We start from the raw sequence: 18619 nt of genomic DNA, 5'->3' as shown, positions 1-18619 counted from the left end.
CTGGGAGGTGGCCGCAGGGCCGAGACAGGGTCAGGAGGCCTGGGAGGCGGCCGCAGGGCCGAGACAGGGTCAGGAGGCCTGGGAGGCGGCCGCAGGACAGGGACTGGGTCAAGAGGCCAGGAAGGTGGCCGCAGGACAGGGACTGGGTCAAGAGGCCAGGAAGGTGGCCGCAGGACAGGGACTGGGTCAAGAGGCCAGGAAGGTGGCCGCAGGACAGGGACTGGGTCAAGAGGCCAGGAAGGTGGCCGCAGGACAGGGACTGGGTCAAGAGGCCAGGAAGGTGGCCGCAGGACAGGGACTGGGTCAGGCGGCAAAGCCGCTGTAGGAGGAGTCTCTGGGGGAGCGGGCGGAGCCGCTGGGGGAATAGTCTCTGGGGGAGCGGGCGGAGCCGCTGGGGGAATAGTCTCTGGGGGAGCGGGCGGAGCCGCTGGGGGAATAGTCTCTGGGGCGGAGCCGTGGAAGACTCAAGACAAAGAGTCCTGGATGAATGGGAAACGACCTCCATGGTCGAGAACATGGGAAGAGACTCGAGAACGACCTCTATGGTCGTGGGCATGGGAGGACACTTGGGAATGACCTCTGTGGTCGTGAACATGGGCAGAGACTCAGAAACGACCTCTGTGGTCATGTACATGGGATGAGACTTGGGAACGACCTCCGTGGTTGTGTACATAGGAAGGAACTTGGGAACAGAAACTTTTCTTCTCTTCCTCCTCCTCTGGATGGCCGAAGTTGGCAACGCTGGCTCTGGGACGGGCGAGGCTGGCAATGCTGGCTCTGGGAACGCTGGCTCGTGGGCGCAGACAATTTGAGGTAGGGTCTTCATGGACCTACGCACGACATTAGTGGTAGATCATACAACTTGGAGACAGGGGCCGTGGAAGGCTTCAGGACCAGGGAAGGCTTTGGGACCGGGGCCATGGAAGGCCTCGGGACCGGAGAAGGCTTGGACAAGGGAGCCGAAGATGCAGGTTTTGGCCCGGGTTCCAGCAAAGTTCCAGAGCCTTCTCCACATATTCGCCGAGCATCCAGTGAGTATCAGCAAGAGGCATCAGTTCTCTCAGTGCACTATTCAGACCAGCCCGGAAGAAAACCACCAGAGAGCGGTCTGGATAGTGCACTACATTTGCCAGCTCTAAAAACTCACGGACGTGATCCTCAACTGGACGGTCCCCTTGTTGAAGGAGCAGAATTCTGACGGCCGCTAGATCAATTTTTTGGTCAGTCTTTCTGTAGCGAGGATGGAGGATCAAAATGCAAGTTTTTTAATGGACACAAAAGAAGAACAAAGTAACTCAGAATAAAAAAGAAAACAAAACACAGGGAACCAGGTACAGAACATGACAAAACATGTAAAGACTGACAAAGGAAACAGGAAAAACAAGGGCTTAAATACACAGGGGCAAACAAGGGAATGAGGAACACCTGTGGAAACAATCAGGGGAAAACCAATCATAAAATGAAACTACAAAGGACTACAAACTAACAGGAAACAGGAACATGGGAACTAAACAAGAATTTCAACATAAAAGTCAATGCAAACACAGAGAATGTGACATATTGATCTAAAATTGTGCTAATTTAGCTATTGAAAAACAATAAATACATGTCCAAGCACATTTGTCTATGGAAATCAATTGAGTACAATTATTTCATTCCTTTTATTAAAAAAAAAAAAAAAAAAAAAAAAATTTGAACATACTTGATATGGTTAATTATTTGCAGTGGTAATTTGCCACTCATGTATTCATAGTGCATTATAAAATAAGCTTGATGGCCTTTTAAAAGTTTATAAAACAAAAGCTGACTGTTAACTGAAGGAGAAAGGAGCAGGTTGGAATACTAGAACATGAACATTTGAAATAGACAAGGTGTGTGTGAGCATGTGTGTGCATATGTCAGCAAGCAGTCAATAATGTTTAAAAGTGAGAAAAACAAGACCAGTGTAAGAAGGAGAGGGAGGGAGAGAAAATGAGACAGAAGGAGAAAAGTGGGAGTAGAAGATAGCAAAGAGCAGCCACAGGGAGTGAGAGAACCGCTATACCCGCAGATCAGGAGGTGCAGGTAATCGAGGAAGAGAGGAGGACAGAGGGGATGGATGGAGGCCAAAAACTCCCAGCTCTCCCTCCCCCTGTACAGGCCAGCTCAGAGGAGGGGTGTAGGTGGGAGGTAAGCACTTCTCCAGATGTAGTCGGCTGCTGCTCCTGGAATCGGACTTTCTCCAGATAAGCCTCCATCACTCAGAGCTCTGAACAGTTCCTGCTCAGTGAAGTACAGGGATAAACAAAGTCACGGGAGTTTTGCTTGTCATCTGCAAACAATTACACACTCCGGTCTCCACTTTGAACGTTTTCTCAACTGGAATCTCAAGGTAAGATGCGATATTTGTTCCAAGGTACTCAAGTTAAGATCTGTCTCAGCATCTAATTATCACAAATAGCGTGCCATTTTTTTATTCCAGAACTTTCTCAGTCATAAATATTTCAGTGCATACTGATGTTCATGGTAGATCCCCTTGGACATTAAGGAGGGCTTTGTGGTTGCATTAGAATCTGACAATTTAAACATGCTTATCCTTATCACATAATGATCTGGCATATTAAACAGAACTAAAGAACTAATTATTTTTAAATTAACTTCAAAAGAATTGCTGAGGGTTTGAATATCTTTTTAAATATTGTCAAAATCATTATGTATGCATTTAATTAATTTTTTAAGAGTTAAGTGAAGCACAGTTTGAGGTCTTAAGCACCATCATCAGAAGAGTTCATTCTAGTCTATTTAAAAAAAAAGAAAGGGCAAGCAGACAGTATTTTATAGTAAGAGCCAGCAAAGATCCATTTCAATTAATTTAAACATAAATTACGCCCTCTAAAGTAAAGGCTGGCTATTAAAATATTATATTACTTGAGACCCTAGCATATGCATGATATAGAAACCATATGATAGTTTTATTGCTTTTAAGCAGCCACTTGATCTTTTGTACATGAAATAAGATAAATACTCCATTCATTATTTTAAAACATCATTGCAGAGATGGAGTTTAGCCCAAAGTGATTTAAGCAATTTTTTATAGTTATTATTAATGACTAGCATTTGCATGAAATAAGAAACATTTTCCATATATATTCACATAAAACATCCCTGCCGGAGAAAAACAAAAAAACATAAGCTGGTTCGCTGGTCTCCCAGCCTGGTCAGACTGGTTTGGTTTGCTGGTTTTAAGGGCAGTTTTGGGCACTTGTTGTCAGCTGGTCAGGCTAGGAGACCATATGTCCAATCTGTAAACCAGTTGAACACCAGCTTGGCCAGGCTGGGGTTCAGCAAAGATGAGTGTAGAAGTGAAGTTTAAAGAGTTGTCTGTGTTAATATGGTGTGAAACCGCATTTATGCCAATCGTAATACAAACCAGAAACTCTGGGGATAAATTGTTGGGTTTGTTAACAGGCCCATGTAAGTATTCGTTCTGTTAGGACCCTGGTATAGTGTAGTTATCCTACCAGCAGCTGGAAGCAACATTACAGAGACAGGAATGCAAGACTAAAATTGTCCAAAATCATAATGTCATCATGGGTCATTATCGAACCTCCGGCAGAAAAATAAATCATGCTTGCAGTTTTAACTTTTTGGCTGCTCTGAAATAAACAGCAGACTTGCGCAACTTAAGCTGGCAGAAAAGTAATACAAATGCAAAAAAGGGGCCCCATCGGCTTTCTGCCCCCCGGAATCTAAATATTTGTGTACTGGGAAGTGCAGCACTTATCACCTTCCTCTTCAACACTGCTTGTGTAGTTGAGCTGTGGATGGGTGGCTTGCAGTGCTTGTATAGGAAACCCATGCAATGTTTTTCCTGAGAAAAATACTTGAGCAATGATTTATTTTGTGTGGGCTCAGCAGCTCTGTGTTGAAGGAAAGACAACAATAAATAGAAACAGCATACTGTACATATACCAATAATGGAAAACTTGCATCTGAGATCCTTCATGTGTAGGCTATTTTAGAAGTATGTAATCACACTGTATCAAACTGAGATAATTATAATTAGTCCATTTAGGTCACACTTTAAATTAGTTGTAAAATAAATTGTATGGGTATTTATTAATAGTAATGAACAACATGTATTTCATGTGCAGTTATTTAATGAAAGAGTCTGTAGTTGCAAATTATTACTGTTATTGCAATTAATTGCATTGTGTATCATGGGCATTAAAATGTAATAATGTGTTACCTTAAACTGCACTTCAGTTCTTGCACAATTAGATGCTTTGTGCTATCTCTGAGTTAATCGGTACAGGAACAAACTTCTGCAGCTGATGAGTCACGCTTTAGACGTCTGTCACATGCAGTGGTAACTGACACCTAAACATACTATTACTGCCACTGAAAGCTACTAGGAAAATTAATACTAAAAATAAAACTTAAAGTCATTTTTAAAGGAATATTACAGGTTCAATACAAGTTAAGCTCAACTGACAGCATATGTGAAATAATGTTGATTAACACAAAAATATATTTCGATTTGTTCCTCTGGGTTACAGTGAGGCACTACAAATGGAAGTGAATGGGGCCAATCTGTAACTGTTAAAATACTCTTCAAAAGTAGCCACAAAAAGGTAAACAATGCATGTAACATGATTTTAGTGTGATAAAATCTCTTGCTAACCTTTTCTGTTTAAAGTTATATCCAATTTTACAACTTCGTTGCAATGACGGCGTAACGCTGTAAACCCTAAAACGACTGTAAACGCGACAATTTGAACAACTTTACAGCTCAAATAATACAAAAGTTTTAACAATAATGAATGTAAGTGCTTTTATCAAATTAAAAACTTCACATTTCTGCCTTTAAAACCTACAGAAATTGGCCCCATTCACTTCCATTGTAAAGTGCCAAAATGTACCATACATTTTTTTTTTTTTTTTTTTTTTTGTGAAAAGGGGGGACGAGTCGAAATTATCTTTTGTGGTAATCAACATTATGCAACAAATGCTGTCAACTGAGCTCAACTTGTATTGAACCCGGAATATTCCTTTAATTGTCAACTATCTTTAGCTTCTTTAATTGCCATGTTAACTTTGTCCAGATCTGTATGTTAAGTTAACCCCAAAAAATCTAAATTTGGTCAGTTTACTTACACTCTTACTTACATGTTATTTCAAACCCAAATGAATTTCTTCCATGGAAAATAATAGATGTTAGGTCGAATGACAGCCTCATTGTATGGAAAAATTGAGTGAATGAAAGTGAATGGTGACTAAGTCTAACATTCTGCCTAATATCTCCTTTTGTGTTCCACAAAAAGAAGTCATACAGGAACAACATGAGGGTGAGTAAATTATGACAGAATTTTCATGTTGGTTAACTATCCCTTTAAGTATATAAAACTCTGCTTTGCAGTCTCAGTGTTCCAAATCAGATAATGACATGAGAAAATCATGGCTTCAGTGGGTGTACCTGCTCTCCTGATGTTGGCAGCTCTGTGGCTGCTGCTGCTCATTTTGCCCCCATCCCTCTGTGCGTGTCCGAGGTCCTGCAGCTGCCCCAACCCTAAGGAAGTCCACTGCACCTTCCGCCACCTCCCTTCTGCCCCACGCAACCTGCCCCAAGACACTGAAAGGCTCAACCTAGGGTAAGCTGCTACCTTGTTGTCCTGTTTCTTCAAAAAGCACAGCGTTAACAAACGCTATTCTGGATTTAAGGTTTAGCTAAGAATCACTGGTAATGTCTAATTTGACAATAATTTTTATATTTAACAACAATTAGGGTGAGTAAATGAGGACATATTTCACTTTTGTGTGAACTATCACTTTAAGTACTCTGCAACTAACAAAATTATGGGCAAACCAATGTGATGTCTCATACTAAAAATGTTGGTGATCCTCTTTGTCTACTGTAAAGCTATAACAGCATTGGGACTGTTGGGTCTTCAGATTTTGCAAACCTACGGCAATTGGAAATGCTCATGCTCCATGGAAATGAAATCACCTCCGTGTCTCCTGGATCCTTTTACCATCTCCGTTCCCTTCAGGTATATTCCTAAAAGGCTATATGAGATATGAGTACATTAAGCACTGTACTATAATGTAGAAGTGTCTCCACTCTTAATTTTACCATCAGATTATATAAATACCTATGAGACATGACTTAGAAATTGCTTTCAGGTAATTGTTGTTCTATGTTGCACCAGATACTGAAGTTGAGCTACAACAAAATCAAAAGAGTTGACCCCAGCCTGTTAGAGGGCTTGACAAGCCTTGTAAGGCTTCATCTGGACCACAACCTCATTGATTTCATTGAGCCCTTTTCCTTTAATGGACTTATATCATTGAAACTATTGCAACTGGAGGGGAATCAGCTGAGGGATGTGCACCCACACACATTCATTACTGTCTCAGTCCTGGGTACATTCTGGAGCTCAGGCCTGCGGCACCTGCACCTGGCAGACAACCAACTGGAATACCTGCTGCCTGGCACTCTAGAGCCCTTAGACAAGTTAGAAGTCCTCTCCCTGCATGGAAACCCCTGGATCTGTGACTGCCACTTGCACTGGCTCTTGGAGTGGGACAAAAATCATGAGGGTGACACTCCTTTGATTCTATTTTAAAACCTTTGCACCACTCATTCAGAACTTGATGTAATGGCAATAAAAAAAATAAAAATAAAAAAAAAGCCACTTCCCTGTTGAAAAAACAAAACAAAATAAAAAACAGCATAGCTGGCTGCCAGCATATGTTTTGATTGCTGGTCCACAACATGGGATGCTGGTGTGCTGGTGTTCCAACAAGGCTTTTTGACTTGCTAAACTATCAAGACTTCTTTGGTTATGGGAATGTCCAATAAAAGTTAAGCTCAATCAACTATATTTTTGGTATAATGTCTATTACCATAAAAAATAAACACTTACTAACCTTGTTATGTGTGTAAAGTTAAATCCAATATTACAACTTCATTGTAATAACAACATACACAGTAAAGATTTTACTCTGTGAAATGTTGTACCACTTGGTAAATCCCTGTTTTTATCACACTTAAATCATGTTAACACTGTCTTCTAGTTATCCTGTTGAAATAGTGTGTATTTCCGTGTTTATGGACTGGCCCCATTCACTTCCATTGTAAGTGCCTATTTTCTTTTCTTTCCTTTTTTTAATGAACAAGGGATGAGTTTAAATTATTTTTGGTTGTAACTATGCCACAAATGCTCTTAATTGAGCTTAACTTTAATTAAACCTGGAACATTCCTTTAACTAGCATTACCAGAAAAACCATACTGATTTTGTTGGTGAACAAAATGGCTATGATGGTTCACCAGATAGACCAGCCCCTAGCCAGCACAAACTTGAATAAACCAACCTAAAAAAAACATGGGAATTGCATGCTGGTTAAGCTAGTCTTTTTTCACATGGTTCTCAGTCTGGTTATGCACCATTTATTCAAAATTGTTACAATTGTCATCACTGTCTTCGACCCATTGTGTTGTTATATTAAACTGGAGGTTGAATGAGCACAAGTAAAAAATTTGCAAAGAACTACAAGGAAAACGAAGAAAAGTTATATTCTTGTCTCTTTCTTTCTCTAGGAGTTATTAAGTGCAAAAAAGACCGTGGCAACTGTGTCTTATGTTCCTCACCTCAGCCCCTGAACAACAGTCTGATCTTCCAGCTTTCAACCAACCAGCTCACTTGTGACCGACCCTCCATCCAGTCCCCACTGAAAATCGGGGAGGGTGGCATCTGGGAAGACCAGGAACCAGATGTCCCCTACATCAAGGACCTACAGCGTCCTCTTGGCCATCTGACCTTCGTTCTGTCCGATAGCCATGGGAATCGTGCCCATGTGGCTTGTGATGTAACTCATCCTGTTGAAGGTACCTCTATGGTGTGGGAGCCTGTGAGGCGATCAGATGAGATTACTGTCAACGTAACCCTGCGGACATTGCTTGAGTGTGAGATCGACAGGGATGCTCTTCAGAACCTCTGGAGGTTGGTCGCCTACTACTATGAGAGCCCAGCCATTTTGGAGCGAGGAACCATACTTGGGAATTCTTCCCAAGTGACTTTTCAGTACTCTCAAGCCACAAGTGAGGAATCACCATATTTTACAGAGCTCAAAGGACACTTAATGGCTAAACCGTATTGGCTTTTGCAACCTAGGGTCAACCTTCAGCTTAACAGACGCAAAACCACAACTAAAAAACTGGTTATGAACTTTTCCACTTTTATATCAAAGAACATCATTGGAAGGGGGATCAAAGAGGATATAGTCTCCTCTTGGGCTATAATCCAAAGAGGAGCCCCGGGGAGAATCAAATCCATACTAGAGCACTCTGAGGTCAGTTTGGACTGTAGTGTGCTCAGTTCAGGGCATCAGCTTGTGGAGTGGATGCTTCCAGACTTAACAACATTGGATCAAACTGATTCCTATAAACTAAGGTTGGAGAATAACAGATTAGTCATCAAAAACACAAGCATTGAAGACTCTGGACTTTATCATTGCTATGTGAGGACTGACACCAGTGTAGACATAGTCTCCTTTAGACTCACAGTCAGGGTGCGTCTCTTAAGTCCCAGTGATTTAAATGGAAAGAAGATGTCTGTGGAGAATGGGGACTCTCTTAGTCTTCCTTGTTTAGTAACTTCCCCACATCCAATGGAGACAAGATGGTACTTACCAAACCATCAGATTCTCAAAGCTTCGAGCATGAAAGGCAGGGTTTACGTATCACAAAATAACACTTTGATAATCAAAAAAGTGACTTATGAGGATGCTGGAGAGTACAGCTGTTTGGCAGCTAACCTTTATGGGGTAGACATGTTGTCTCATCTAGTTGTTGTTACTGGTGAAAAGGAAGAAGCTCATAGAGGTGTTACACTGTCTGAAGACGAATCACTCCTTTTTGAGGGCGAGGACAACGAAGGGTCAGGGTACAAAGAAATCAAACGACCAACTGCTAAACTCACTCCTCAAAGGGTGGACGGAAAACACAGAGGTGGTATTTTTCGAACAAATGCAAATGGAAAGAAAATCAAGGAGAGTGTGAGAAAACCTAACAACTCCGTCAAAGAGCTCGACCCCAGCCGTTGGGAACAGATTCTTGCAAGAGCTAATGCTAGAGTCTTGATCACCTCACCAGTTCATCTAGAAATGACAACAACATTAAAAACAGTGCCAAAGCCTACAGTGATTACAACCAAAGCCCCTTCTATGTTTGATGTCTCTCCAACAACAAAAACAGATGTTGCGGCTAGCAGTGCCAGCACAAGTTCAAGTGTGCAGCATTTCAATGCGAAACAGCTGGAAATGCCCACCAACAGAGAGCATGTAAAACAAGATACAATTCAGGGAAAACTATCAAAACACAAGACCAGTGATTCTAACGTTTCAGATTTGACTTTAGTGCACATAGACGCGATAACAGCACCTGAGCATGAAACGCAACTGGTTAAACAGGTAGACAAACACACAATAGAACAGAAAATAAGGGCTAACAGTAGTTCCATTTGGAACCAAAGGCGAAGATTCCCATTTAGGCAACGTAGGCCTCCATCACGTAGGTTACGCCCAAAGAGACCGTATTTCACCCCAGCTCCCAATTTAGCAGTGCAATTCACTCAGTCACCACTTAGAATATCAATTCCTGAAAACAGTGCAGTGATGACCAGTGACTCTTATACTTCAAACCAAAACAATCAAGCCACAGCATCGATGACATTACCAGAAGAAATTTCTAACACACAAAACCCAGTGACTGAAAGCTTAGCTGAACAAGTCACAGAGGATCCAGAATTCCCTAAAACCACATTCAGAAAAGAGAAGAAGCCAATTGAAATAATTACAACACCTCTAGTAACCGAATTATCTCCAACAACACTTGGCCCCGGACCTAACAGGTATGAAAATGAGAACAGAGAGTCACTTTTGAGAACTAATAGTCAGACATTAGAAGACAAAACAAGACAGATAACAGCAACAAAAATACCCAATGTTCAAACCAGCAACATAAATCCTCCAGTGACACAAAGAAAACCTATGACTGAAAAACCAACCTTAACTAATGTAGAAAGACAGAGAGCCTATAGCTGGGGAATACCACCTGAGATTGAAGCTGTGCCTCTCCACCCTTGGCTAATCCAAAAGAATACACAAAAGAAACAAATCTTAATTACACCACGTCCATACACTCAGTCTCCTGTTTGGGTCAGCAACCATGGCATTCCAGTCTGGCCCACAGTTCATAATTCACGACACCACCCCTCCCGAGACAAAACGTGGTATTTCCTCCAAACAGGAGGCAGGGGTCCAGGGGTCACCAATCGGCCTGAAATCACCGCTGAGACAGTGAAGCCCACAGCTTACATTTCTGGGTCAGCCACAGCTTCCTTTCAAAGGACCATAGCTCCACATGTCAGCTCCTTGTCTCATGTACGAGACCACTTGCTCTTCAACAGGCTCAGAAACAGATATAGACAATCACAGCTTGATGCATATCGACTTGCCCAGATGGGCAAGCATGTCACTGTTAAAACAAGGACATATCAGCCCACCCCTCAGCCTCACCAAGTACCAAACTTCCCCAACATCTACAAGCATGTGACTCCCCCAACCGTCCTAGCATACACAAACAAACCACCCATCACAGTTAGTGTGCCATTTGGTAGTCGCTGGCATTACAGTCATTTTGGAGCAAAGAAATTGAGCACTGCTATTCCCTTTCCAAGCCTAATGGGCAGTGGAGTCAAACCCAGAATCATAACAACTGAATCTGTCACTGTATCTGCTTTAGCAGAAGCCGATGTACTTTTGTCCTGTAGATCATCTGGGGACCCCAAACCTGTTGTTTCATGGACCAAAGTTTCTACAGGTTAGTTCATTGTGGATGTCTTGCATTTATATGAACAGAAGAACAGAACTGTGCTTCATTTAAAGGAAATGAACTTCGCTAAGCCCCACCTTAAAAGTGTCACCAATCCTATCTTAGCAACTGTTTCCATCCGCAATTTTCTTCTGACAAATGTTTTCTTTATTCTAATAAGTCTATGTGAGTCATGTGTGTCTCAGTAGTTTTAAGCAGAATTTTATAGAACTTGTGCAAAAATATGGAAAAGAAAAGTTTTTGCCGGGTCACCTATAAAAGTGACGCAAGGTAGCTCCGAGAGGATACACATGGTATTTTTTTTTATCTTTACTCTAAATAAATCGTACATAGTGCTATATAAAATTAAATTATTATTATTCAGATTTATCAGTTTACTTGCAGTTATGAAAAAGGCTGAAAGTGTTTAATGTGAGAGTGGTACATATTTCAAAGCAGACTATATAGTATAGCATGTACCTTAGCTGTGTTGATTATCTGAGAAACAGTCAAACTGTTTAAGAAAATTTTTAACAATTATTTGTTTAATCTTTTGCTTTTTTAACTTCATACTTTGTGTATCTCCTATATAGGTGCAACAATTCAGACCAACACAAAACATGGACAAAGATTTGAGGTCCTTTCCAATGGTACTTTTGTGATTAAGAATATCCAGTTGCAAGACCGTGGCCAGTACCTGTGCACAGCACAAAACAAATTTGGCTCAGACCGCATGATAGTTACCCTCGTTGTGCAAACTCAGCCTCCAAAAATCATCAGCTCAAAGGCGAGAGATGTCTCTGCATTTTTGGGAAAACCAGTCAGCTTGGACTGCATTGCCGTGGGTAAACCTGAAGCTCAGATTTCATGGATACTTCCAGACAGGACATTTGTGCGAGATGTTGGTACCCTTGACCGAAGAGTATCCTTATTTCCAAATGGAACACTGAGTATTCACTCAGCAAACTTTTCCAATAAAGGTGATTATAAGTGTATTGCGAGCAATGCAGCAGGGGCTGACACACTAAAGTACCACGTTCACGTTGCAGCTCTACCTCCGACAATTGCAGAGGTTGCATCTGAGAGTACATTTATGAATGTTGGAAGAACAATATATGTGCATTGCACAGCTAAAGGAGAGCCATTTCCTCTTATTAAGTGGGTTCTACCTGATGGTTCTCAAATGAAGCCTACACAGTTCATTGGAAGACGGTTATTTATTTTCCCAAATGGAACGCTTTATATAAAGAACGTCACTCCCAATGATTCAGGGAGGTATGAGTGTTTGGCAACCAACCCATTTGGCTTTGCTAAAAGAACATTCCAGATGGATGTTAGGCAAGAGGCTCCAGGTCCCTGGAAAGGCCTGTACCAGCATCACAGTGTCACAGCAACATATGGATCCACAGTTTTTCTGCACTGTCCAGAGTCCATAGGCTCCCAAAGAGGCACAGTTTGGAGACTGCCATCTAAAATTCTGCTTGAACATCACTACAGGTGGCACTGGGCAAGATAAAATGATTGCTTAAAATTGCTGTATATAATGTGTATTCTATATACTATATATACTGTGAGTTATAAAAGTCTGAGACCACATTGAAAATCTGGGATTCAAAATCAAAGTTTTATCCCTAAAATAAATTTGTTTAAAATTGTTATGCTACTAATATAATTTGTAATTATGCAAAAAAAAAAAAAAAAAAAGCATCTTTACTACTGGTATCAGACTTTTGGACAAGATATGTATATCTCAGACAGTCACTTTTAATTTAAATAAATATAAACTAAGGGGCCTGGGTATCTTAGTGGTAAAAGATGCTGGCTACCACCCCTGGAGTTCGCTAGTTCGCTAGTTCAAATTCCAGGGCATGCTGAGTGACTCCAGCCAGGTCTCCTAAGCAACCAAATTGGCCCGGTTGCTAGGGAGGGTAAAGTCACATGGGGTAACCTCCTCAAAGTTGCTATAATGTGGTTCGTTCTCAGTGGATGGCGTGAAGCCTCCACATGTGCTATGTCTCCATGGCAACGCGCTCAGCAAGCCACGTGATAAGATGCGTGGGTTGATGGTCTCAGACGCGGAGGCAACTGGGATTCATCCTCCGCCACCCGGAATGAGGCGAATCACTACGCGACCACAAGGACTTAAAAAGTGCACTGGGAATTGGGCATTCCAAATTGGGTGAAAAAAAAAAAAAAAAAAAGAAAAATATATAAACTAGGCTAATAACATAGTTTTGTTTGTTCGCTTCAATTATTTTAACCAGAAAATAAATGAATGTATTTCTTCTCAAATTAAATACTAAATAGTGTATTTGCTCAGAGAATTGGGGTCTTCCTTCCCCCATCAGAAAAATCCCAGCAGTGGGATAACTGAAGTCAGGCTGACACAGCTTTATTACAATTTCCCCTTCATTATTCCTCTTCATCTTTAAAGATATTAATTGTTCTCAATGTTCTCCCTATGTAGTCTGAAATACACTCTCAAACTCACAGCAGGCCAACTTCATCACTTGTGTAATTCAAACAATGTCTGGTGTAGATTACACAAGCAGTCTGTCTCAGACTGGAAAGCCCAAACGACCCCTGCTGATCCAGACAATACAGTAACTGAGTGGAACAATTAGTCTACTTCAAACACTTAGGCCTAATCATCTGTACAATAGGCTACTTTAAGGAACAGTTCACCCAAAACTTCTTACAATGACAATTCTGTCATTATTTACTCACATTCATATTGTTCCAAACTCATATACTGCTATTTTTGTGGAGAACGAAGGCATCATTTTTGAAGATTATTCAGACAGCTCTTTTCCATATAACAACAGTTCATAATGACCATGTATCTGAAGCTCAAAAAATGACAAAAAAAGAAAAGAAAAATACCATAAAAGTAGTTTGTACAACTTGTTATTTTCCAAGTCTTATGAAGACATACAAAAGGTTTGTGTAATGAACAGGCTAAAATGCCAGTCATCAGGTTGACATTTGGTCATTAGACACATGAGAACCAATGACGTTTAATGATGTCATTGACTTCCAACTTGACGTGATTCATCGAAAGGTGGCATATTTGATTTGATTTGAGAATACAGAAGACTTAGAATATATTCCTATGGACTATTTTAATGGTGCTTTTTTGTGTTATTTTGGTCCTTTTGGAGCTTGACAGACAGGGCCATTGTTTAGAAAAATAGCAACAAGAATATTCTTCAAATTCTGGGTTCCACAGAAACAATAACAGAATGCGGATGTGAAACATAATTTCTTTATTCATAATTATGGCTATGACTAAAATTAATAACTAAGAAGAGTCCTATGAACTTTCATATTTAATTACTATTAAATAATTCGAAAAGGTGTAAACAATGTTTCTCTTTTTGTTCCCAGTCCACAAAGACACATCACTGCTTTCCCCAACGGGACTCTGAGAATTCTCAGACTGACTGAGAAAGATGGAGGCAATTATCTGTGTATGTACCAAAGACCAAATGGTGAGGACATGGAGCTATTCCAAGTAGAGGTCCTCATGAGGCCACCAAAGATAGAGAACATTGGGGCACAAAATAAGAGAGTTGCTAATGGAGAAAACTTCCTGGTGGACTGTGTAGCTTCTGGCTTTCCAGACCCTGAGGTATCATGGAGCCTCCCAGATGGCACCATGATCAACAATGCCCTCCAGTCAGATGACAGCGGAACACGTAATCAACGCTACATCATCTTTGACAATGGAACTCTTTTGTTGCATCAAATGGGAAAGAATGATGAGGGCAATTACACATGCTATGCTAAGAACAACCTTGGGGAGGATGCAATGAAAATAAGCGTACAAGTGGTCCCAAACTCACCCCAATTAGACCAGGTATCCATGTGGGCATCTTTTGGTCAATCAGCCCAGATGAAGTGTGATGCTACAGGCGTACCGCTACCTACAATCATCTGGATCTCACCAAGGAATGAGATAATAACTGGATCTTCGGTCAAATATCAAATACTGAATGATGGGACTCTGATCATTAACAAATTGACTTTGGCTGACCAGGGGAAGTATGCCTGTGTGGCACGGAACCCAGCTGGGGATCGCATTAGAAATGTGAAACTTATAGTTGAGGTTAAAGAGCCGAATATCAATGGAAAAAATGGACAAACTGAGAAGAAATTGTTAGCAGTGTATTACCAGACCCTACTGCTGGACTGCAAAGCAGAGGGTACGCCTGAGCCCCAGATCACCTGGACAACACCCTATGGCATGTCTTTGCCCACACCATATTTGGGAGGCAGGTTCCAAGTCCACAGGAATGGAAGTCTAGAGTTGAGGGGCATCCGGAAGACCGATGAAGGTCGGTTTCTGTGCATAGCCAAAAATTACTTGGGGGAAGCAAGTCTGGCCATTGACCTGGAAGTTGCATCACTTTCTGAGAAGCCAAGCTTTCCCATGCCAAACATTGAGGTTCTCCCTCTCAAAGCAGATGGTGAAGACATCACTTTGGAGTGTCGAGCTACTGGAAAACCAAAGCCAGAGTTTCTTTGGATTCTACCCAATGGAACAGCGCTGAATCCAGGTATGAAACTCCAGCGGTTTACTCACTACCTGGAAAATGGGACTTTACGTATTATGCAGCCAGTTGTTGTTGACAAAGGCGTATACCGTTGTCTGGCCAAAAATGTAGCTGGACAAGCAGAGAAGCGCTATGCTTTAGAACATGGACAAAAGCCTCAAATTAGAAATTCAGCAGCTACTATGAAGATTTCACTCGGACGGACTCTAAATATGCCATGCACTGTGGATGGCTGGCCTCAAGTAACAATTACCTGGACTCTTCCAAACGGCCTGGTATTGGACAAGCCTCAGGTTATTGGAAAAGTAACGTATTTATCTAATGGTACACTTCAGGTACGAGAAACTAGCAAATCTGATAGAGGAACGTATACCTGCAAAGCAACAAACACATTTGGATCTTCAACATTGTCATATCCTGTAAGTATTATGGTGTTTCCACCTCAAATCACTCATGCACCACCTTCAATGACCAGAGTTAACAAGGGCTCACCTGTGATTCTAAACTGTATAGCTGCTGGCATACCCAAACCAGAAATTTCTTGGACTCTTCCTGGACGTACTACACTTGTGCCCAATAATCGCTTCACAGTGCAGGGTGGAATTCACATGACTGAGGAGGGCAATTTGGTCATCCAGGACCCAAGCCTCATGAACTCAGGGATTTATAAATGTAATGCCAGAAATGCCTTGGGAACAGACTTCAAAGCAACATATCTTCAAGTGATTTGAACAATAAACAGAAATCCATTAGGTAACGTAGAATATAGCTTTGCAATTAACAAAAATGAATGGTCACTTCACCTTTCCCGAAAACTATAAAAGAAAAAATAAGTGCATCTAAAGCACTTTTATTAACCAAAGAAATGTTGTTAAAGGGCATTCGAATTTTCCTAAATGTTTTTTTTTTTTTTTTTAACAGCCATGGGCTTGTAACTTTGGAATTGCCCATCCAATGTGCCCAAGGCACAATGATTTCTTTGTCATTATGTATTTAATTTATGAAAATTTTGGCTTGTACATATTTAAATATTACACAGATTAAAACGGAATCATTTTTACATACTTATTTCTTACATAGATTGCACAAAAACATTCCAGAGTGGTTTATATCCTCATAAACTAGTGTATGTCTTCATGTTTGTCTGATAAGTTCTGCCAGATTTTATGCATTTTCAGTCCGGTAAAACAAAATGGCCTTTCACTGTCCGAGTAGAACGAGGCCTTGTATGGTACAAATGTTGGCATTGATGTGGTAGCTGTACAACAAATAAGACACAACAAGAAACCAGTTATGTTAGCTACTTGCTGTACTGCCACACTGGGCAATTAAATAATAATAATATTTGATTTATGATTTATGATTTTTGTTTCAAGTCATTAATATAGAAAATACTATTCTAAAAATGTCAAATAACAACTGCACAATACTGTGAAGTAAAATAAAGTGGACTATACATTAGGCTACTATTTTAAATGTAATAAACCTCAGAGTTGAATCAAGAAATAGAAGTAAAAAGTATACTATATCACTATCTTAAATTTAATTATCTGTGCATTTTTGCATTCCCACAGGAAAGAAAATGAGATGTCTTTAATATCTCAATTATTTCTCCTAGAATGCAATGAGATTAAATAGAAAGCAATGGAGGGTTAAGACTGCTGCTTCTCAGAATTTTCTCTTGAGAAAAATACCCCATTAATCTCACTCCGTAGTCTTTCAAAAGAAGTTTCAACAATGTCACAAACTGTGATTTGTGAGGTTTTGAGGTTACAGTAAGGCACTTACAATGGAAGTGAATGGGGCCAGGCAATAAACTAAAATACACACTGTTTCAAAAGTATAGCTACAAGATGTAAAAAATATGTGAACATCATTTAAGTGTGATTAAATCAGGGACTTAGTTACTGGCGTAACAATGTTTACCAGATTGCAAGGTTTACTGGTGTTACGTCATCATGGCAACAAAGTTGTAATTTTCGTTAGAATTATAATTCTCATATAAGGTTTGTAAGCGATTTTGTCACACTAAAATCATGTTAACACATATAATGTTTACGTCTTGTGGCTACATTTTTGAAACAGTGTATAAAATGTTTATGGACTGGCCATTCACTTCCATTGTAAGTACGTTACTTTAACAGCAATTTTTGCTCTCTTTTTTTTTTTTTTATAAACGAGGGACGGGTTGAAATTTAATTTTGTCGTAATCATCATTATTTCATAAACATTGTTGATTGAACCCGGAACATTCCTTTAAAGTTTACCAATGTACCCTCATGTTGTCACACTTAAAGCTGAAGTATGTCATTTCTGCGCCACCAAACGGAATTGCAAAAGTAAACTTTGTTTTCAAAACAGCTTTCTGAATACGCCCACCGTCTGGCGTTGGTCAAACAATGAGATAGTCCCACCCCCAACTCACACTATTGGTTCAGTAACGTTGTTAGGGCGGGTCTAAGCAGGTCTCTCAAATCAAACAGAGGAATTTTCAAAGCGCCACAGAGACACAGTGCTTACAGTTTTCGAGAAAATGAACCTGTGAATGGCTTACTAATAGTTGTCTCTGCATATTTAGCTGGAATAGGAGAAACTGTTTTAACGTAGAAAAAGTTACATACTTTAGCTTTAACATATAGTCAACTGGCTCCCTAAAGCAGAGAGACTGTGCTCTCACTGTGATTAAGAAGTAGTTGAAACTGAGCAGCATTTCCTGACCCAGTGCACAAACTAGCAAAACATTCGGCATGAATACTTTCCAAAAATTACTAAAATCTTCACTGATTTCCAGAATTACAGCAATATAGATAAACTGCCCCTACTATTGTGAGAGAATGAGAAATGCTGCAGGGTGACACCCAAATATGTGTCCGCCTGCCACAACCAAAAAAACCCTTGTTCCACATGACCTTTTGTTAATTCAATCTAAATATTTTATTTCCTACTTAACGATATTTATTACTTTTATTATTACCAGTTCAATTAATACTGTCTTAATTAACATTGTTCCATTGATTCTGACTTTTATGTCACATTGGAAAGTTTGATTCACTGTTATAAAAATCAGCAGCTTTGGCAATATTGTATGTACTACAGTCATGCCAATAAAGCTCACTGAATTGAACTGAATATTATATACTTTCAGTTGCAATAAAACTCACTTTTAAATTAACCAAAAGTACTGCGTCTGTCACATTTGTCTCTATGTAA

The 18619-nt window shown here is 40.3% G+C and overlaps 1 protein-coding gene across 1 annotated transcript; it reads left to right on the top strand.

Moving 5' to 3' along the window:
• The first annotated feature begins 2250 nt into the window (after positions 1-2250).
• LOC127412687 (matrix-remodeling-associated protein 5-like) lies at positions 2251-18564 on the top strand. The gene is made up of 7 exons (XM_051649259.1): positions 2251-2371; positions 5399-5630; positions 5900-6029; positions 6189-6579; positions 7581-10862; positions 11447-12350; positions 14241-18564. The coding sequence occupies exons 2-7, from the start codon at positions 5437-5439 to the stop codon at positions 16138-16140; spliced, it is 6801 nt and encodes a 2266-aa protein (XP_051505219.1). The 5' UTR covers positions 2251-2371; positions 5399-5436; the 3' UTR covers positions 16141-18564.
• Positions 18565-18619: the final 55 nt, after the last annotated feature.

This window comes from Myxocyprinus asiaticus, chromosome 22 (genome assembly GCF_019703515.2).
Source record: "Myxocyprinus asiaticus isolate MX2 ecotype Aquarium Trade chromosome 22, UBuf_Myxa_2, whole genome shotgun sequence".
NCBI lineage: Eukaryota > Metazoa > Chordata > Actinopteri > Cypriniformes > Catostomidae > Myxocyprinus > Myxocyprinus asiaticus.
This window is presented reverse-complemented; position numbering and strand designations above follow the sequence as displayed.

Coding starts and splice junctions, on each gene's coding strand:
- LOC127412687 (XM_051649259.1), top strand. CDS start 5,437: ATGGCTTCAGTGGGTGTACCTGCTCTCCTGATGTTGGCAGCTCTGTGG. Junction 10,863..11,446: donor ATGGACCAAAGTTTCTACAG/GTTAGTTCATTG, acceptor TCTCCTATATAG/GTGCAACAATTCAGACCAAC. Junction 12,351..14,240: donor CTGCTTGAACATCACTACAG/GTGGCACTGGGC, acceptor TTTTGTTCCCAG/TCCACAAAGACACATCACTG.